This window comes from Suillus discolor, assembly GCF_016758755.1.
Source record: "Suillus discolor strain FC423 chromosome Unknown F5147scaffold_54, whole genome shotgun sequence".
NCBI classification, from domain to species: domain Eukaryota; kingdom Fungi; phylum Basidiomycota; class Agaricomycetes; order Boletales; family Suillaceae; genus Suillus; species Suillus discolor.
Genome location: NW_024541301.1, coordinates 260,489 through 277,781, shown reverse-complemented (window position 1 = coordinate 277,781; position 17,293 = coordinate 260,489). Strand labels below are relative to the sequence as shown.

General features: G+C 48.1%; 2 protein-coding genes across 2 annotated transcripts; one reads left to right on the top strand and one right to left on the bottom strand.

Moving 5' to 3' along the window:
- Window positions 1–7,570: 7,570 nt before the first annotated feature.
- On the top strand, window positions 7,571–9,613 carry F5147DRAFT_710530 (uncharacterized protein; the record flags this gene model as incomplete). Its single annotated transcript, XM_041438282.1, has 5 exons — window positions 7,571–7,939; window positions 7,990–8,360; window positions 8,478–8,922; window positions 8,976–9,180; window positions 9,381–9,613. The coding sequence occupies exons 1-5, from the start codon at window positions 7,586–7,588 to the stop codon at window positions 9,611–9,613; spliced, it is 1,608 nt and encodes a 535-aa protein (XP_041289569.1). The 5' UTR covers window positions 7,571–7,585.
- Window positions 9,614–12,227: 2,614 nt separating this feature from the next.
- On the bottom strand, window positions 12,228–14,769 carry F5147DRAFT_582058 (uncharacterized protein; the record flags this gene model as incomplete). Its single annotated transcript, XM_041431631.1, has 5 exons — window positions 12,228–12,363; window positions 12,418–12,565; window positions 12,624–12,667; window positions 14,261–14,384; window positions 14,436–14,769. Coding segments are annotated over 5 exons (786 nt in total), but the record flags the coding sequence as incomplete, so codon positions are not given.
- Window positions 14,770–17,293: the final 2,524 nt, after the last annotated feature.

Below are 17,293 nucleotides of genomic sequence, written 5' to 3'. Positions count from 1 at the left end.
ACTGTTGAGAGTGTTGGAGGATAAATCAATAATGAGCTGGAGACAAGAAACAGCAAAGAAGCTACCATGTCCGACCCTTCAGTGGAAAAAGGAAACCATAATAACAATATGAGCTCACCTGGCAAAGTAAAGCACATGAGTTTTTACCAACACCGTGAAACAGTCCTCGATAATCCCTCTTTCCGAATGCCGTCGCAGTTCACGGAAGTGTTTTACCGCAATCCAAACTGCAAGGCACAGTGCGAGGACCTCCCACACAGTTCCGAGTATCCAACTAATGGAATCCAGAAGTAGGACATCTTCCGGATAACCAATCGAGCACTGATAAGTGCCGGAGAGAATAAGCTCCTCTGGTGTTAATAATTGAGCCCCATGCATGTTTGTTTTCATCCACGAATAAGCGTACCCCCTGAAATATGTATCGTTGATATTACGGCCGCCACTCCATCGAAGATGTTGATAGCCAGGAAGGTGACAATAAGAAATATCAGGATATTTCTGGATCCTTGATACATGGCATACAACCGAGTGATGATGATGACTCGCAGCATGTTTCAGTCAAGTCAAGAACACTGAGGTCTCGCAAGTAGTATCAAGCTTACCCCACACCATTGCAAATACCACAACACCCATCCAACTCCATACGACGTAGATAATCGTGCCTGAAAAATCCAGTCAGCAACCAGCCTCGGGTAGCACACTCCAAACAGACTCACATCTGTGGCAGTATAGCGTGGCGGTCATTACTAGTGAGTGAAGAATCCAATAAAGAATCACACCCACTGCTATAAGGCATTACGGTTAATTGGAAGGGAATAACAGGCACCTGTGCAGAAGACTCACTGTATCTGTCACTGGCATCAAGGCAGTCGGAACAAAGCCTGTATGTCGTTGGTCAGAAGCAGCGAAGGTAGGAATGTACTTGGGAGACATACTCAACATGTACAGACTGATTATAAGATACAGGCGATTAGTACAACACTGATTGTTTAACTTTCGGAACATACGCAGCATATAAGAATCCAAGGTAGCGCACCTAGGATACTTTCAAGTCAGCACAACATTGCAATCACGACAAACACGCTACATACACCCAGGTACAGAACTGTCATCAGGGACCAATGTTGTCTCTGCAATTAAGTGTCAAGTTTCCATTGCGTTCCTCTGACATGGACATGAGACTCTACTCGCCCAGACCAATTCAACCTATAAAACCATTCTTAGCGAGATGGCTGCTCCGGTCATAGCATCGACATACCTCTTGTCCAAACGTAAGTGCTGAGAATACTTGTAAGATATCAGCAGTCTTTCAATATTATCATACTCACCCCAATCATACGTCACTCCAACGAATGCGGCAACTACGAAACCGCAGCCAAGTTTAGACTGAGACATGAGCTTCAACATCCGACTGCTCTCTACGAACCTGAAAAATAGCCTAAAACACGAAATGCATTGATGACCGGCCACCAAGTGGGATCGTTTGAGACTACGGCCATATTGGTAGAGAATGGATATGTGTGAGAGGCGAACTTGGTGGACATATGCCCGTGACATTCGTGCTAGATATACCACAATCATGTGTTTGGATTACCGAAATGAGATCGAGAGGTTCCTCCATTAATCACCTAAAGCAAGTATTTTCACATGAAGAAAGTTGAACCCAATCCGGGCGCGGTGCTCGACATAGATGTTGGTCGTGAAGCAGTTGCATGGGCGGAACAAAAGATTTCAACATGCATACATACTTTTTGGCTCTTTGCCTTGATAATCGGACTTCTGTATCATAGGGGTGCCCAAAACGGTGAGTGCAGAATCTTCAATTTGCAATGTGGTGTTGGGTGTAGTGGCGACAGGCATCATTTTGCACCGCCAGACACATACTAATTGAGCTGCAGTGGTGACAGGCGTCAGTTTGCATAGCCGGAGACATCCTGGTTGAGAACCATGATTGATATCTGGTGAAGATACTATGCCATTCCTAGATTAAGACAGTGCTAAGATAGGACATGGAAAAAGAAGAGCCGGGAGCGCTGTTACTATACCACATGAAGCCTGACTTTTTGTTCGCTGATGTTGTAAAACCTGATCGACGAGCCTCAGCAGCATTTCTTCCCCGGGGCTCTAATGACTCACCCTGACCACACAGCTATCAAGGCACACCACCTCTCTACATGAGACCCGATGTACAACTTTGTCTGACAACGGCCTTGAATGGCTCTCGATGAGTATTAGCAGTCTTCGCTTCGCAGGCCCGGATGTGACAGCATCTCCAAGGTCGTTTCAACGAGGTGAGCTTCTGTTGGAATGTAAAACCAGGGAAGTCTAGATGAAGCAGAGAGATAACTCATCTGTACAACCTCTTCAAGCACAACTTCAATACCCCTACTCCTCCGTGTTCTAAGTATGTGCCACCTTCCGATGCACGCCTTCTAGCCCTCGGGACTCCAACTCGGTTATTGGCCTATCGTATCACAAGGATGTCCATTAAACAGTAGGTACAGAACTGATTCAAAGCTCACCATACTCAATTTGCATCAATTGTCATCACAGCCTGATTGATGATCCATAATGGACGCGCGGAGAGCATAACAACCATTCACCGTTTAACTTTAACCCCATGCGCTGCTTTCCTCATTCCGCCCAAATCCTCGCTCCTCCGGGGATTAGTCGCCGCGTGTGCAGTTGTGCAGGCCACTTTGGAGTACCATCTTGAACAGCATCCTAGTATGCCACTTTGTTTTCGTCCAAGTGGCACTAATGACTCACCACATGGATAGGAACGGAATTTGTAATGCTGGGCGCACAGATAGACCACCTGGAGCGCGAATTTCATTCCTAATAGTACTATACCTAGAATACAAACGGAAATGAGAGGAACCGGGAGAGAAGAATACCCCGGGCTAGGCGTTACCATTACGACTACAGAAAGCTTTGAAGTTGTACAGGCTCATGCTATGAAATATTGATGATGGTGCTCCAGATTAGCGTCACTGCCTGTTGGCACGTCATTAGAAAGTCAGAAATGAAGAAGAAGGTAACAGTCAACTCACATCTCTCTGGGCTGCAAATACGTACCCTCCACATTGAGTTCGGTGTTTGAATGTTCAAGGCTTAATCCCGTGCACCGCTCGCCCAAATTCTCACTCCAGGAATTGATCGTCGCCTTATGTGCAATTTGTTATCTCGCAGTCTCCTGGCCCGGTGATTGGGCTGTTATATCATAGGAATGGGAACAATGGGTAGTGCCACAGATGGGAAGTGTCGGTGGAGACTCGGAAATGTACAGGGTTGTAAGTCGAAACAAAATATCACATTGAGAGTAGCACCGACCACGCATCATGGATACCATCAATCATCGACGTCCATAACAAGTCCATAAACAGACAATAATGAACAAAAACCGTCTGATCAGAGTCCTTTACATATCGTTCGCACTTCGTGCGGCGTTCTAACTTCTGGCAATAACGGATACGCCAGGACGTCACACAATGTCACAAATTGAGGCTAAAATAAATACATAATGTCCAGTGGAGAAGTTAGGTGAGAAAACAAGGTAGGATATTGAATGAGGCGAGAAGATGAATTGAGGATGGATTGCTGAGGGACTGAAGCAGTGCGCTGTCCCTCGACTTTTCTCTCGTGGGCTGCCTAAGCAATCATATCAAAGATTGTCATCGCACAGAGAAAATAAGAACCGGTGGTTGGTGCAAGTGTGGGTGGCAGCTAGTGCCAGTAGAGATATTATAATTCATCGATTTAAACATTATCAGCAGACTCAGCACGTATAGCAGATCACTTGACTAGACAATACGACGAAAACTTTATGTCTCCTTGAAATCTACTTTGGAACACCAAATAGCTTCGATCAATACTTCAAAGTAAATAAAAGCAAATTTCCCTACTCTTTGGAGGGCACCAGACAACCGTTAACTCCACCGATTATCACACACCACTACCAGTCGATATTTCCACGCGCTCCTGGAAAGCGATTGAGGTCATACCAGTCGCTACGTCAGAATTGGCAACGAGCCTAGCGTGGTATTCTCGAATACCAAGGATCAGGCGCGGTCCCAGCACAAATATCTGCACGACCTCCAAAATCTGAATAAACCCAACAATAATCAGAGGATCCAGGGAATTGCTCTATAGAAACGATAAATTGTGGTAGCGTGCATAGCCAAGTGAAAGATTGACATACCGCGAAGAATGTTGGATAAAAATCAAGAACGAGATGGAAGCAAGAAACAGCAACAAAGCTACGACGTCCGACACGTCAGTGGGAAAAAGGAACAATAATCACAATATGAGCTTACCTCGCAAAGTAAAGTATATGAGTTTTCATCAATACCGTGAAACAGTCCTCGATAACCCCTCCTGCCGAATGTTGTCGCCGTTCACGTAAGTGTTTTACTGCAATCCAGAATGCGAGGCATAGCACGAGGACCTCCCATACAGTGCCGAGCATCCAAGTCACAGACATAACAAGTTGGACATCTTCCGGATAGTTAATCTGGCACTGATAAGTGCTAGAGAGAATGAATTCCTCTGGTAACCATCAATGAGCCCAATCCACGTTTATTTTAATTCACAATTAAACCCACCCCCTGAAGTATGCATTGTTGTCATTATGGTGGACACTGCACCGAAAGTGTTGACAGCCAGGAAGGCGACAATGAGAAATATCAGGATCTTTCTGGATCCTTCATACATCGCATGCAACCGAGTGATGATGATGACTTGCAGCATGTTTCAGTCAAGTCAATATCACCGAGGTTTCGCAAGTGCAAAGCTCACCCCATAGCATCGCAAATACCACAACGCCCGTCCAATCCCATACGGTGTATGTAATCCAGCCTGACGAATCCAGTTAGAGATCGGCCCCGGGTAGCACACACGCCAAACAGACTCACATCTGTGGCAATATAGCATGGCAGTCATTAGTGAACTAAAAAGTTAGCAAAGAACCACACCCACTCCTACAGGGCACCACGGTTAATTGGAGGGGAATAGAAAGCATCTGTGCAGAAGACTTACCATGTCTGTCAATGAGATAGTCGGAACACTCACTATATGTCATTGGTCAGGATAAGCACAGACAGCGAATGTACTAAGGGGGCATACTCATAATGTTCAGGCTGTTTATGAGAGATAGACGATTAGCACAACACCGATTGTGTGGCCTTCTGAACATACGTAGCGTATAAGATTCCAAGGTAACGCGCCTAGGATACTTTCAAGTCAGCACAACATGGCAACCGCGACAAACAAGCTACATACACCGAGATACATAACTGTCATTACAGACCATCGTTGTCTCTGGAATCGAGTGTATTTTCATGCGTGTTCCTCTGACACCAGACTCTGCTCACCCAGATCAATTCCACCTATAAAACGGTTCTCAGCGAGATGGCTGCTCCGGTCATACCATCAACATACCTCTTGTCCGAATGTAAGTGCTGAAAGTAATCGTAAGACGTCAGCAGTCTTTTAATGTTATCATGCTCACCCCAATCATACATCACTACAACAAAGGCGGCGACTGCGACACAAAAGCTAATGTTAGATTGCGTCAGCTTCAACATCCGACTACTCTCCACGAACCTACAAAATAGCTGCTTAAACGACCTGCATTGATGGCCGACCACCAAGCGGGATCATTGGAGACTACGGTCATATTGGTAGAGAATAGGTGTGGGTGAGAGGCGAACTTGGTGGACGTAAGACGATGGCATTCGTGCTAGTTATACCACCATCCGGTAAGTAGATGGGCGAAACGAGATCGGGAGATGATGACTGTTCCTGCTTTGATTGGTCGAATTGGATATTTTGAATGGGGAAAGATAAATCAATCCAGGAGATCGTAGTAGATGTTGGTCGTAAACATCTGATCGAGCGAACCACTTGAGCTCCGCAAAGATCGAACAACATCAAGAACTGTTCGTGATCTTGTCGCCTTGGTTTTCACGCCATTCTCGAGATGTTTTTGCTACACGTGCATCAGTCCATCGATGAAATTAAATACTATTTCATCTGTTTGGCACATACTGATCATGGTGCGACCATCGGAAAACCTGCCATTGCCTTGCCAGCACAGGCCCGGGGAGCATAACACCTCCATCAGGAAAACGTAATTCACTACAGAGTGCTACAAAGCGCTCTGTAGCATTCTGTAGTGTTCTATAATACAATCCAACCCGCTGATGTCCGAGTCATTCAAGGTCACTCAACAAATGCACATTTGCGTCAGCATGACGCCAGGCCAGAAAAGTCAGCTGTCAAAGATAGCGGAGATTGACACAATACAAACAAATTCGCATCTTACCCTGTGAGCCGATACCACCCTGCTTCATTGTCTCATCTCGTCCCTAGGTCATCTGTCGCTTCATGCGCACGCTCTTGCTCTCCGCCTCGAAAATTGGGCCATCGTATGATCTGGATACCAGAAGTGGTCAGCCCAGAATATTTGATTTGTATCGTGGTCCATGGAGTTGGTGCGGTGATGAGAGGTATCGGGTTTCACCGGACTTCCTCCTGGTTGAGATTCCGTGACGTATGAAGGTATATCACCACCCCTATATCAAGGGTGGATTGAGAGAGAAAATGAGAGAAAATGATGGCTCGGATGCGCAACGGTTGAAGGCGATGATATTCTGTTGGCACACCATCAGAAATCTAGAGATTTGAAGAAGTCGAGGGAATCACTCACCGAAACATACGGCTGCCAATACACACCATCAATATTTATTCCAATAAAAACCAATCCAAAACATGCCACACTTAATCATCATACAGTTGATGCCCTTCTGTTGATTCACGCTTTCGTAGGGTAGCCCAAGTGAAAATGTGGATTGGAACGCTGTTTGTATTTCGCATGAACCAGCTACTATAGTGACGCCCGAGATAACACCGACACCTCAGAATTCCGACTGATGATCAAGATTTGAGACTTGAAAATTCTTGTGGCGTTAGAGCCCTTGCATGCCAACGGGTTACACAAAGCCGGTTCTGTATGGGTTTGCTTAGCAAAAAACAATCGAAAAAGTATGGGACGCTCACCGCGAATGTACATGTGCTGTGAATCAGAGTGGAGCAGCTGTACGATTTCATCATGTGGCCTTGGTTCGACATTGAAAGAGTGGGATGCCATGGCTGACTCGGAGCACTGAGGTTTAGCCTAGGACTAACATGTACTTACTTCAAGTTTTGGGGATGCTGGCGTACCCAGGTGCAGACCGTGCGAATAACATAGGCACTAGTCGTTAGCTGGTTTATAATATAATGATTTATATAGTGGGCATGGTCATTTGGGAACAAGATGAGCAACCCGATCGCGAACTAGACTCGTGACCAGCTGCAGTCGCATGTCTTTTGAGAGTGGGGGTGAATGTCAGAGATCTGGCCAGTCTGGGGCCAGTCTGGGGCCAAAGTCTGGGGCGGAGTCTGGGGCCAGAGTCTGGGGCGCTCGGCAAATGCGGCTGACCCGGGCTGAGTTTGAATTGTATTTGGTCACGTGCTTGCTTTGTGACAATTCCAAAGCTGCCCGCCATCGCGCCTGCTGTCAGCAGTAGTGTGCCCGTCGTAGATGGCTGCCGACGCACCCGCCAGTCAACCCACCACATGCAGTTGGCATGCTATGTTCGTGCTCCGATCAAAATGGACCATATCATGGTCGCTCATCGCCCATCCTGCCTCATCTCTCCCGCCCATCTTTCCTCCTCGCCCAACTTGTTTCTTACCTGCCATCGCCTACATACTCTTGATAGCGCTTATCACAATGTCTTCCTTGCAACAGGCAGATGTCGCATTCCTGGCCAGATTGGCTCTGCGTGAATCTGCAGTTGGCCTTGTCACCGATTGCACGAATTGTGGGGGTACAGTTCCAATCACCATATGTCGGAGCGATGCGAATGGGAACTCGGGGAAGCCGATGGCAAGGGTGTGTTATCCGCATGAGTTATTGACCCTTTTATTAACCCTTCTTGCCAGCATCAATCATGTTCCTTCTTCCGCTGGTTCCCTCAAATTCTATCGCATCCAGACATCATGGCCCTCCTCCCATCATCAAGTTGTTCCCCAAGTGTCACCAGTTCTCACCCGGCACCTTCTACCTTCACGAGCGGCACTAGTGCTGCTTCCGCAACTCAATTCCCTTCAACACAACCTCTTGCCTCAACTGGCAATGGCAAGGAGCCACGCAAGCGAGGCATCAAATGCAACGGTGCCTTTTGCCAACGAGCGAGCGCGCTGCGTTGCCCGCATGTGAAGTGCCTCACCCATTGTATCGAGGAGGCAGGAGGATGTCCAGTGCACCTCACTGAGACAGATAACCAGCAGCAGCACCCTATCGCGCAGCAGGAGTGGAATTGGGACTATGATCAGGAGGATACTCTTACGCTCCCTGCTGAGGATACTCTCGCGCTCCCTGCTGAGCCCTAATGGCATGAGGATGGAGTTCAGACGAACGACGGGCTGAGAGCACTTCAACGTGCACTCCAGTCTGTTGGCGCTGGACGGCCTGCTGTGTTCCCATCATTTCATGATATTTTGATAGCTCCTGCACCATCGCAACCACCCGCATCGACAACACAACTGCCCGCGCCATCGCAACCACCCGCGCCATCGCAACCACCCACACTATTGCAACCACCTGCGCCATCCCAGCAGTCTCATCTGCCCCCTCTGTCGCAAATCACCCAGCTGCCAATGCACTCTCAGCATGGTGATGCCTTAGCTCCACACGCCTTCCCGGTTCATAAGCTGTCAAAGCCTCCGCATGTAACCGATCAACTTGACCCAATGTGGACAGGTGACCTCAATGCGTGTGCGCGAGAGGAAATTGAGAGCAAGAGGGTGTCAGAATGTCGCAAGGAGATGGAACGAGCTTCCAGGCAGCGCTTTGTCTTGTACTGGTTTGATGCTGTGAGTTACTTCTTGGTTTCCCTTTCGCCACAATACTTACTGCTGATGTGTAGGACAACACGCCAGTGTTGATGCAGTGGGCTGTTCACTACCCATACTTCCCACAATATCAGCTCTCAGATGATCCCGCCCTTGTCAACTCCCTTGGCAGCAATATTTCAAAAATCGACGTCTTTGAGGAAAGCTTCATGTGTTGGATTCCGTCAACGCTCGCTCACCCCTTCACTCTTGACTCGGGTTGCCACATCTTCATACGACGTCATGGTGTCACTGAGTGCAGCAGCTTCGATGAGTTATTTAAGTCTTCCAAACTGTTGACTTGCCCTTCTCACATGCGCTTCAATATGAAGGGTGAGCGTGATAGCATACGCAAGAAGATGAAGCAACGACAGGCATCCACCCTGGCTTCATCATCGGATGTCGAGATTCTCGATGACGACATGCAACTTACACCTGAGCTCAAGAAGACAAAGCGACAACAGACATCCATTGCCGCTTCATCATCGGACATCGAGATTCTGGACAACGAGGCGCAACTTACACCCAAGGTGTCCTTGGGAAAGCGCCGCTGGCCTCAAAGCTCTGGCCAAGAACAAGAGATGCACATTACTACACGAGTGCGACTGGCACGAGATACCCACTCAATGTCGCCGACACCATCACTATTCCCCAGTCAACCACCAGAGGATGACTTCAATTCCCGTCGCGCTACTTCAATGTCACCAATGCCACTGCTCGTGACATCAACATTCTCCTCATCCATTGAGTCTGCGCCTTCGACGTCTGCATCAGTTGCAGTCAATGACATTCGGCAACCAGCGCCACCTTTGGAAACTCACCAGTCAGCTCAGGCTTCTCCGTCCATCATTCCTGTGCATGTCCCAATATATGATCGTGGCAAGCCACAACGAGTCTGGCCACAGGGAATGTACACAGTTGATATGGTTGTCAGCTTTCAGCAGATGGACATCCCAAAGTTCCGTAACTATGGTCAGGAGCAGCTTTTTCATCTCATCTTTGGTGACACTCCGTTTGTTAAGGCCACATATCATGAAAATCGCAAGGCGTGGCGCGAGACGCCACTGACCATCCTCGAGGCACACAAGCAAAGCAGGCGCACTCAAGATGGCCTTTGGTCAAACTGTCTTGCTGCGCACTGCATTGCCTTGGGTCTGGAGAGCAAGAAACATAGCCGGCAGAAGTAGTGTCAAAGTATTGTCCCTCGGTTTGTTCTATACTTGTTTTATGTAGCACCTACGTTTGTTCTATATACACTTGTTTTATGTAGCGCCTACTATCCATTGCTTTGTCCGAACCCTACTGGCCGTCACACACTCAGATTCCTCGCAGTTCAGGCAGTTTAAGAATTTCTTCAAGGGCGTTTCTGTCACGCTCGTCCACCGGCCTGCTCGAAGATGATGTTGGATAGCAGGAGGGATATGAAGAACTCTTGAAGGAGGATTGAGGTCTTCGAGCGCCTTCAAAACCACACCGATCCAAAGTTGTTTCATAAACAACTTTAGATCGGTGTGGTGAAGAACCCTTGAAGGAGGATCAAGGTCTTCGAGCGCCTTCAAAACCACACTGATCCAAAATTGTTTTGTAAACAATTTTGGATCGGTGTGGTTTTGAAGTGAGTTCGAGAACACAACGGTCAAGGTAGGTATTCATATGAATCACATTCATAACAGCTTCTCTCAGCGCGAGTGCAGGACTACTTCAAGAAAGCTTGGGGCTGCCCACTAAACTATCCAAACATCATCTTCGATCGAGCACCTTCAACAAAAATCATAGGGCAGCAACACTGGGAAGTTGCTTCATTCAGACATTTTCTCGATGATAATCATCTCTAATATGATGTGTGATGCCTGTTTTTGCTTAGAGATTAATCCCTACAGTGCACTTTTAGTTTTACTTGGGCAAAAACCACGGGTTACTGCTAGTACTGATTCATTTTTAACTCGCGCTGAGAGAAGCTGCGCTGTATTTTCGACGGCACCATTATTATGTACTAACAAAAATATCATACATTGGGAGGTCATTAAACATGTGGATGGTGAGGAAGTTTGCCTTGTGTGCGAAGGGTAGCAACAGTCATACGGTTTCGACGGAGGATCATTTCGTCAAGAAAAAAATCATACTTCACTGGTGTCATCTTTCGACAGATGTTGTGAAAACTGTCAAACCAAACATTTGTTTGCTCCGCAATCGATGAGTTGAAATAGTACCCCCCGTCGTCGTCGAGGAGTTCAGGGTAGGCCTTCATGTCACAGCGCTCACGGCAGAACAGATCACTGGCCTTGTGCTTTGTCTTGTGATGGAAGGCATCTACACACATTCCCATTCCCTCGAAGAACGCAATCTTACGACTCTCAACCTCCCGCAACGCGTTGAAATTGGAGTCATAGATCAAGTGCCGCGGCTTACGTGCACATGGGAGGGAGAACATTTTCTCGACCATAATCTTAAGAACATAAGTTAGCATAGTCCTTCTGACAGAAAACCAAACTTACCAGCACATTCGAGACAGCCTCATGGTGGTACATTGTACCACGACCAGAGATGATACCACAGGGACAAACAATGAGTTGTTCGTTGTTCGTACGCTGACGCCGGAATGTAGCCTTGATCTTGGATGGGATATCCTTGGCACCGCACCCATCGACATCCGAGACTCCAGTTGATGTGGTTGTTGGCGCCTGACGGAAGCACACAGCACCAGACACATTATCGTGCTCATACCATTCTTCGACATCTTGAAGGGGGACGTCTTCTTCTGTGTGAGTCATGATCGGGGGAGAAATGTTATGCGTAGCAATTGAATCATTCAACTTCACAAGTCTCTGGTGTTGTGTTCTGCTCTTGCCACTACGCGAGGATTCAACATTGGCAGCCTCCATTCGAAGATGAACCGGATCATCGCAAGATTTGTGCATCTTCCCATCAGCACCAACCGGCATCACTGGCTCGCTACAGCCGTCCACAGCACAGACCGACTCGAGGTGGCGATGTTCTGCTGCACAGAAACGATGATGATTGCTCTCGAGAGCATTTTTGCACCATGCGACAGCGCAACATGGCCGTCCGACTGTCACACCGTCAGTCACGATGACTTCCATACGGCGAAGCATTCCATCTGGCATCTCCAATATCCGCATGCATCCGAAACAAGTATGAGGGAGCTCCTCCTGACCCTGGAGGACAATACGAGCGTTGCGTGCATACATGGCCTGCATAAGGCAACTTTTCTGGTTGCCGTCATGCGGCACTACCAGGCGTTCTCCTCGTAGTTGATGGTCGTCGAGTAGGGCAAGTATTACAAAGCAGTCCCAGACTTGCTCTGTCGTGATTACATTCCCAAATTGCCAGTGGTCGGTGTCATCATGAGTGCAACGTGTCTGGGCAATGCCATACAAATGACCACAGTTCGTCGCTGAAACACTAACATAGTATCAGTAAATAAGTGCATGAAAGGCAAAAACAATAGAGACTGACGCGATCTGCATGAGGTCCATCCAATGCATGGCAAGGTTGAGCTCGACAAATTGATGGTCTGAGACTTGAATGTGTTGTGGGATGCCGCTGTAGTATGTTCGGAGCTGGTCCTTGATGCTGTAGTTGAACTGGTAGTTCGTATTGCATTCTTCGTAGGCATTACGGGTCAATGAGGCTATCATACGCATAGAGCACAACAAACGCACCTCGACACTTTAAGTGCACTGTCCATGCAGGTTTTGCGCCCTCGCTGTCAGTAAATATGACAATGTGTTACAAGTAACATCGGTCACGTGGCCCCCCTATCATTTTCCCTTCATCCTCGCCCTCACCATCTACCGGCTCGTCCTCCTTTACCAACTTTCCGTTGACCGGATCCTCGGGACCGTTCCCGTCCCTCGCATCATCCGCCTCTATGCACGTGCACGCACGTTCCTCTCTTGATTCGACCACCAATGTGGTCCCGCACCTCTGACTCGGTCTGACTCGTGCCACCAATGTGGCTTTCCTCTTTCTGTTTCCCCTGACTGCGGATTCCCGCACGTTGTATTCTTACCGTTGGTCCGTTCCAACGTTTCTCGGTCTCATTCCACATTCGACCATCCATCACTAATCCGGCTGTGTTGCCAACGCACCTATACCATTCTCGTATCCCCTTTACCCTTACCTACTGTGCGGTAGCCTTGCCCTTAACCCTCTCCACTTAGTATAAGTAGTCGGTCACCCTGTACTAGATTCTCTAACTTGAATCTACTCAATCTTCCCTGGAACATACTTCCCTCTGAAGCCCCCTCAGCTTCAGTCTCTAGTATCTTTTCTTAGTCGCTCTTCGCGGCTAAGTCTACCTCGATCGACCTCATCGTCCAGACAAGACAGTCCTGACCTTGAGTGACTTCTCACGACATCCGTCTACGAAGTCACGTGACACGCGCATACTGTGATCGCTGCCGACTCGTCGTCGCTGTTACGCACTCAAATAGATCTGTTAGGCGGAGCCCTAAGAGGGGCGTCGTCCGCTAACGTTCGTGACGTAACCGGAAGAGTCCGGTATAGCAAGTGAGACTGGCGACGGCGAGTCGGCAGCGATCACAGTACGCGCGTGTCACGTGACTTCGTAGACGGATGTCTTGGAGAAGTCACTCAAGGTAAGGACAGTCTTGTCCGAACGATGAGGTCGATCGAGGTAGACTTAGTCGCGAGGAGCGACTAAGAAAAGATACTAGAGACAGAAGCTGAGGGGGCTTCTGAGGGAAGTATGTTCCAGGGAAGATTGAGTAGATTCAAGTTAGAGAATCTAGTACAAGGTGACCGACTACTTATACTAAGTGGAGAGGGTTAAGGGCAAGGCTACCGCACAGTAGGTAAGGGTAAAGGGGATACGGGAATGGTATAGGTGCGTTGGCAACACAGCCGGATTAGTGATGGGTGGTCGAATGTGGAATGAGACCGAGAAACGTTGGAACGGACCAACGGTAAGAATACAACGTGCGGGAATCCGCAGTCAGGGGAAACAGAAAGAGGAAAGCCACGTTGGTGGCACGAGTCAGACCGAGTCAGAGGTGCGGGACCACATTGGTGGTCGAATCAAGAGAGGAACGTGCGTGCACGTGCATACAGGCGGATGATGCGAGGGACGGGAACGGTCCCGAGGATCCGGTCAACGGAAAGTCGGTAGAGGAGGACGAGCCGGTAGATGGTGAGGGCGAGGATGAGGGGAAAATGATAGGGGGGCCACATGACCGATGTTACTTGTAACAGTCGCCAGGTTCACTTGCTATACCGGACCCTTCTGGTTACGTCACGAACGTTAGCGGACGACGCCCCTCTTAGGGCTCCGCCTAACAGATCTATTTGAGTGCGTAACACAATGCGGCGCTGTTCCTCTTTCTTCAGCAGTGTGCCATGCTGCCATGTGGTGCAGTCGTGGTTGATGCAAGTCTTGACTGGTGGATATAGCGTGCGTCCCACTGTGAGTTGGGTTAGTATGACAATCATGATGCGATGTGTGGGCACAGTACCAAGTCCTAGTTCATAGCCATGGAGCTTGAATGCAACTTCATCCTCAGCGCTTGTCTCAGCACTCATTGGCAGTTCCCAGACGAGATCCTTCACAATGTACCATAGATTATCAACTGCATCGGATGACATGTCAAGAGACGTAGCGAGAAACTTCGTGACACTGTCTGGAAGCACATCGGGTGCATGGGAGACAGAGATGCGCTGAGGTTGGGGTTGAAGGATATCATCCTTAAGGAGGCTAGCACGTCGGATGAAACTGGCAAGGTCAACATAGGTAATGCAAGCGAGAACAGGGTGTTTTTTTATTGCATTGAACAGATGGCCGACATCCATGACAGGCACTGATGTCACCGAGCGCAGTGTGAGATCGGCCTGCAAGAGGTCACAAAGGGCGGGTCATGACTCACGACTCACAATGGACGGGTCACACTGGTATTGCAAACGTGACCAGATATAATTAGAACTCCGAATTAAGCTCCGCACGCGTCAGCCGCAGCCCCAGACTTTGGCCCCAGACTCCGCCCCAGACTTTGGCCCCAGACTGGCCCCAGACTGGCCGTTTCCTGGATGTCCTCGAGTGGGGAATATATATTGACGTCACAGGCGAAGCACGGAGTTTGAAATTTGCAGCCTGCGTGTGCTGAGACTCTGAGTGCTCGCTTTGCCTCTAGAGTTACTAACTTTGTTTGAAAGGTTTTATCACTCTCGCGTGCCTGAGGCCTGAAGTCTTCTGAATGATAATTTCCCTCCAATGTACACATGTTCTTATGACAAATCGCAATACAGCACAATTCAAAGACCATGGAACATTCCCTTCGAATTCGATTCCCTCAAATCTCCCAGAGTACTTAGTACCACAACCTAAACGCGCGTACTTTCCAAATCCGAAAACCTAAATCAAGGCCCCATCGTCGATGTCGTTTTGAAGACATCTTGGTCCCATCCACGTAATCGCTTTTCCAGCCCTGCTACATCCCAGAGGCAGTTTCTGCCACCACCCAGTTACTTCGAGAGATCGACCGTTTACTGTCTCGAACTCACTATCACATCCACCACTTGAAATCATTGAACAACAGATGCTCGACTCCTGCACTGTCGCTGGTGCTGGTACTTGCATGTCCGTTCCTAGGTGCGTTACATCAACAAGCCGTGTTACGTCTGGTGTACCATGCTCAGACGTTAGTATCCTGGATTCCTTTGACTCCCCAGAGGCGCTGGGTCTCGGCTACAGAAAGCACGCAGGAGCATTCAAACTTACTACTTGTGGCCTTTATATCACGATGATACACGTATCCCCCGATAACACTTCTGTAACAATCCTAGACACAATTAAGCCAGTTGGCATGAGTCAGCTGAGAACGACATTGAATGAGCGAGGTGAGAAGATAAATCGAGGACAGGTCGTTGAGGAACTGACTTCTGAGGCTGTGCACTAGGTTGCTCAACTTGGCTCTCGCACCCTCATTTCATTTGCCCGAGCAATTATGTGAATGATCATTATCAGATAGAGGAAAGAAGAACCAATGGTTGGTGCAAATGTGGGTGGCAGCTAGTGCCAGTATAGATATTCAAGATATTCATTTTAACATTATCAGCACGTATAGCAGATCACTAATACGACGAAAACTTTATGTCTCCTTGAAATCTACTTTGGAACACCAAATAACTTCGATCAATACTTTCAAGAAAGTGGTAATAAATAAAAGAAAATTTTCCTGCTCTTTGGAGGGCGCCAGACAACCGTTGACCCCACCGAGTATCACACACCACTACCAGTCGATATTTCCACGCGCTCCTGGAAAGCGATTGAGGTCATACCAGTTGCTACGTCAGAATCGGCCACGAGCTTAGCGTGGTATTCTCGAACACCAAGGATCAGGCGCGGTCCCAGCACAGACATCTGCACGACCTCCAAAATCTGAAGAAACCCATAAATAATCTGATTGTCCAGGGAATCGCCCTATAGAAACGATAAATTGTGGTAGCGTGCATAGGCAAGTGAAAGATTGACATACCGTCAAGAATGTTGGATAGAAATCAAGAATGAGATGGAAGCAAGAAAGAGCAACAAAGCTAGCACGTCCGACCCTTCAGTGGAAAGAAGGAACAATGATCACAATGAGCTTACCTCGCAAAGTAAACGACGTGAGTTTTGATCAACACCGTGAAACAGTCCTCGATAATCCCTCCTGCCGAATGTTGTCGCAATTCACGGAAGTGTTTTACCACAATCCAGACTGCGAGACATAATGTGATGGCCTCCCACACGGTGGTGAGTATCCAAGTAATGGAAGTTATAAATACGAAACCTTCCGTATAGTTGATCTGGCACTGATAAGTGCCGGAGAGAATGAGTTCTTCTAGTATCAAATTCAATGAGTCTCATGCACGTTTATTTTCATTCACAATTAAACACACCCCCTGAAGAATGCATCGTTATCATTATGGCGGTCACTGCATCGAGAGTGTTGATGGCCAGAAAGGTAACAGTGAGAAATATCAGGATCTTTCTGGATCCTTGATACATCGCATGCAACCGAGCGATGATGATGACTTGCAGCATGTTTCAGTCAAGTCAATATTGCTGAGATATCGCAAGTGCAAAGCTCACCCCACAGCATCGCAAATACCACAACACTCGTACAATCCCATACGACGTAGATAATTGAGCCTGACGAATCCAGTCAGCGACCAGCCTCGGGTAGCACACACTCCAAACAGGCTCACATCTGTGGCAGTATAGCGTGGCAGTCATTAGTGAACCAAGAAGTTAGCAAAGAACCACACCCACTGCTACAGGGCACCACGGTTAATTGGACGGGAATAGCAAGCATCTGTGCAGAAGACTCACCGTATC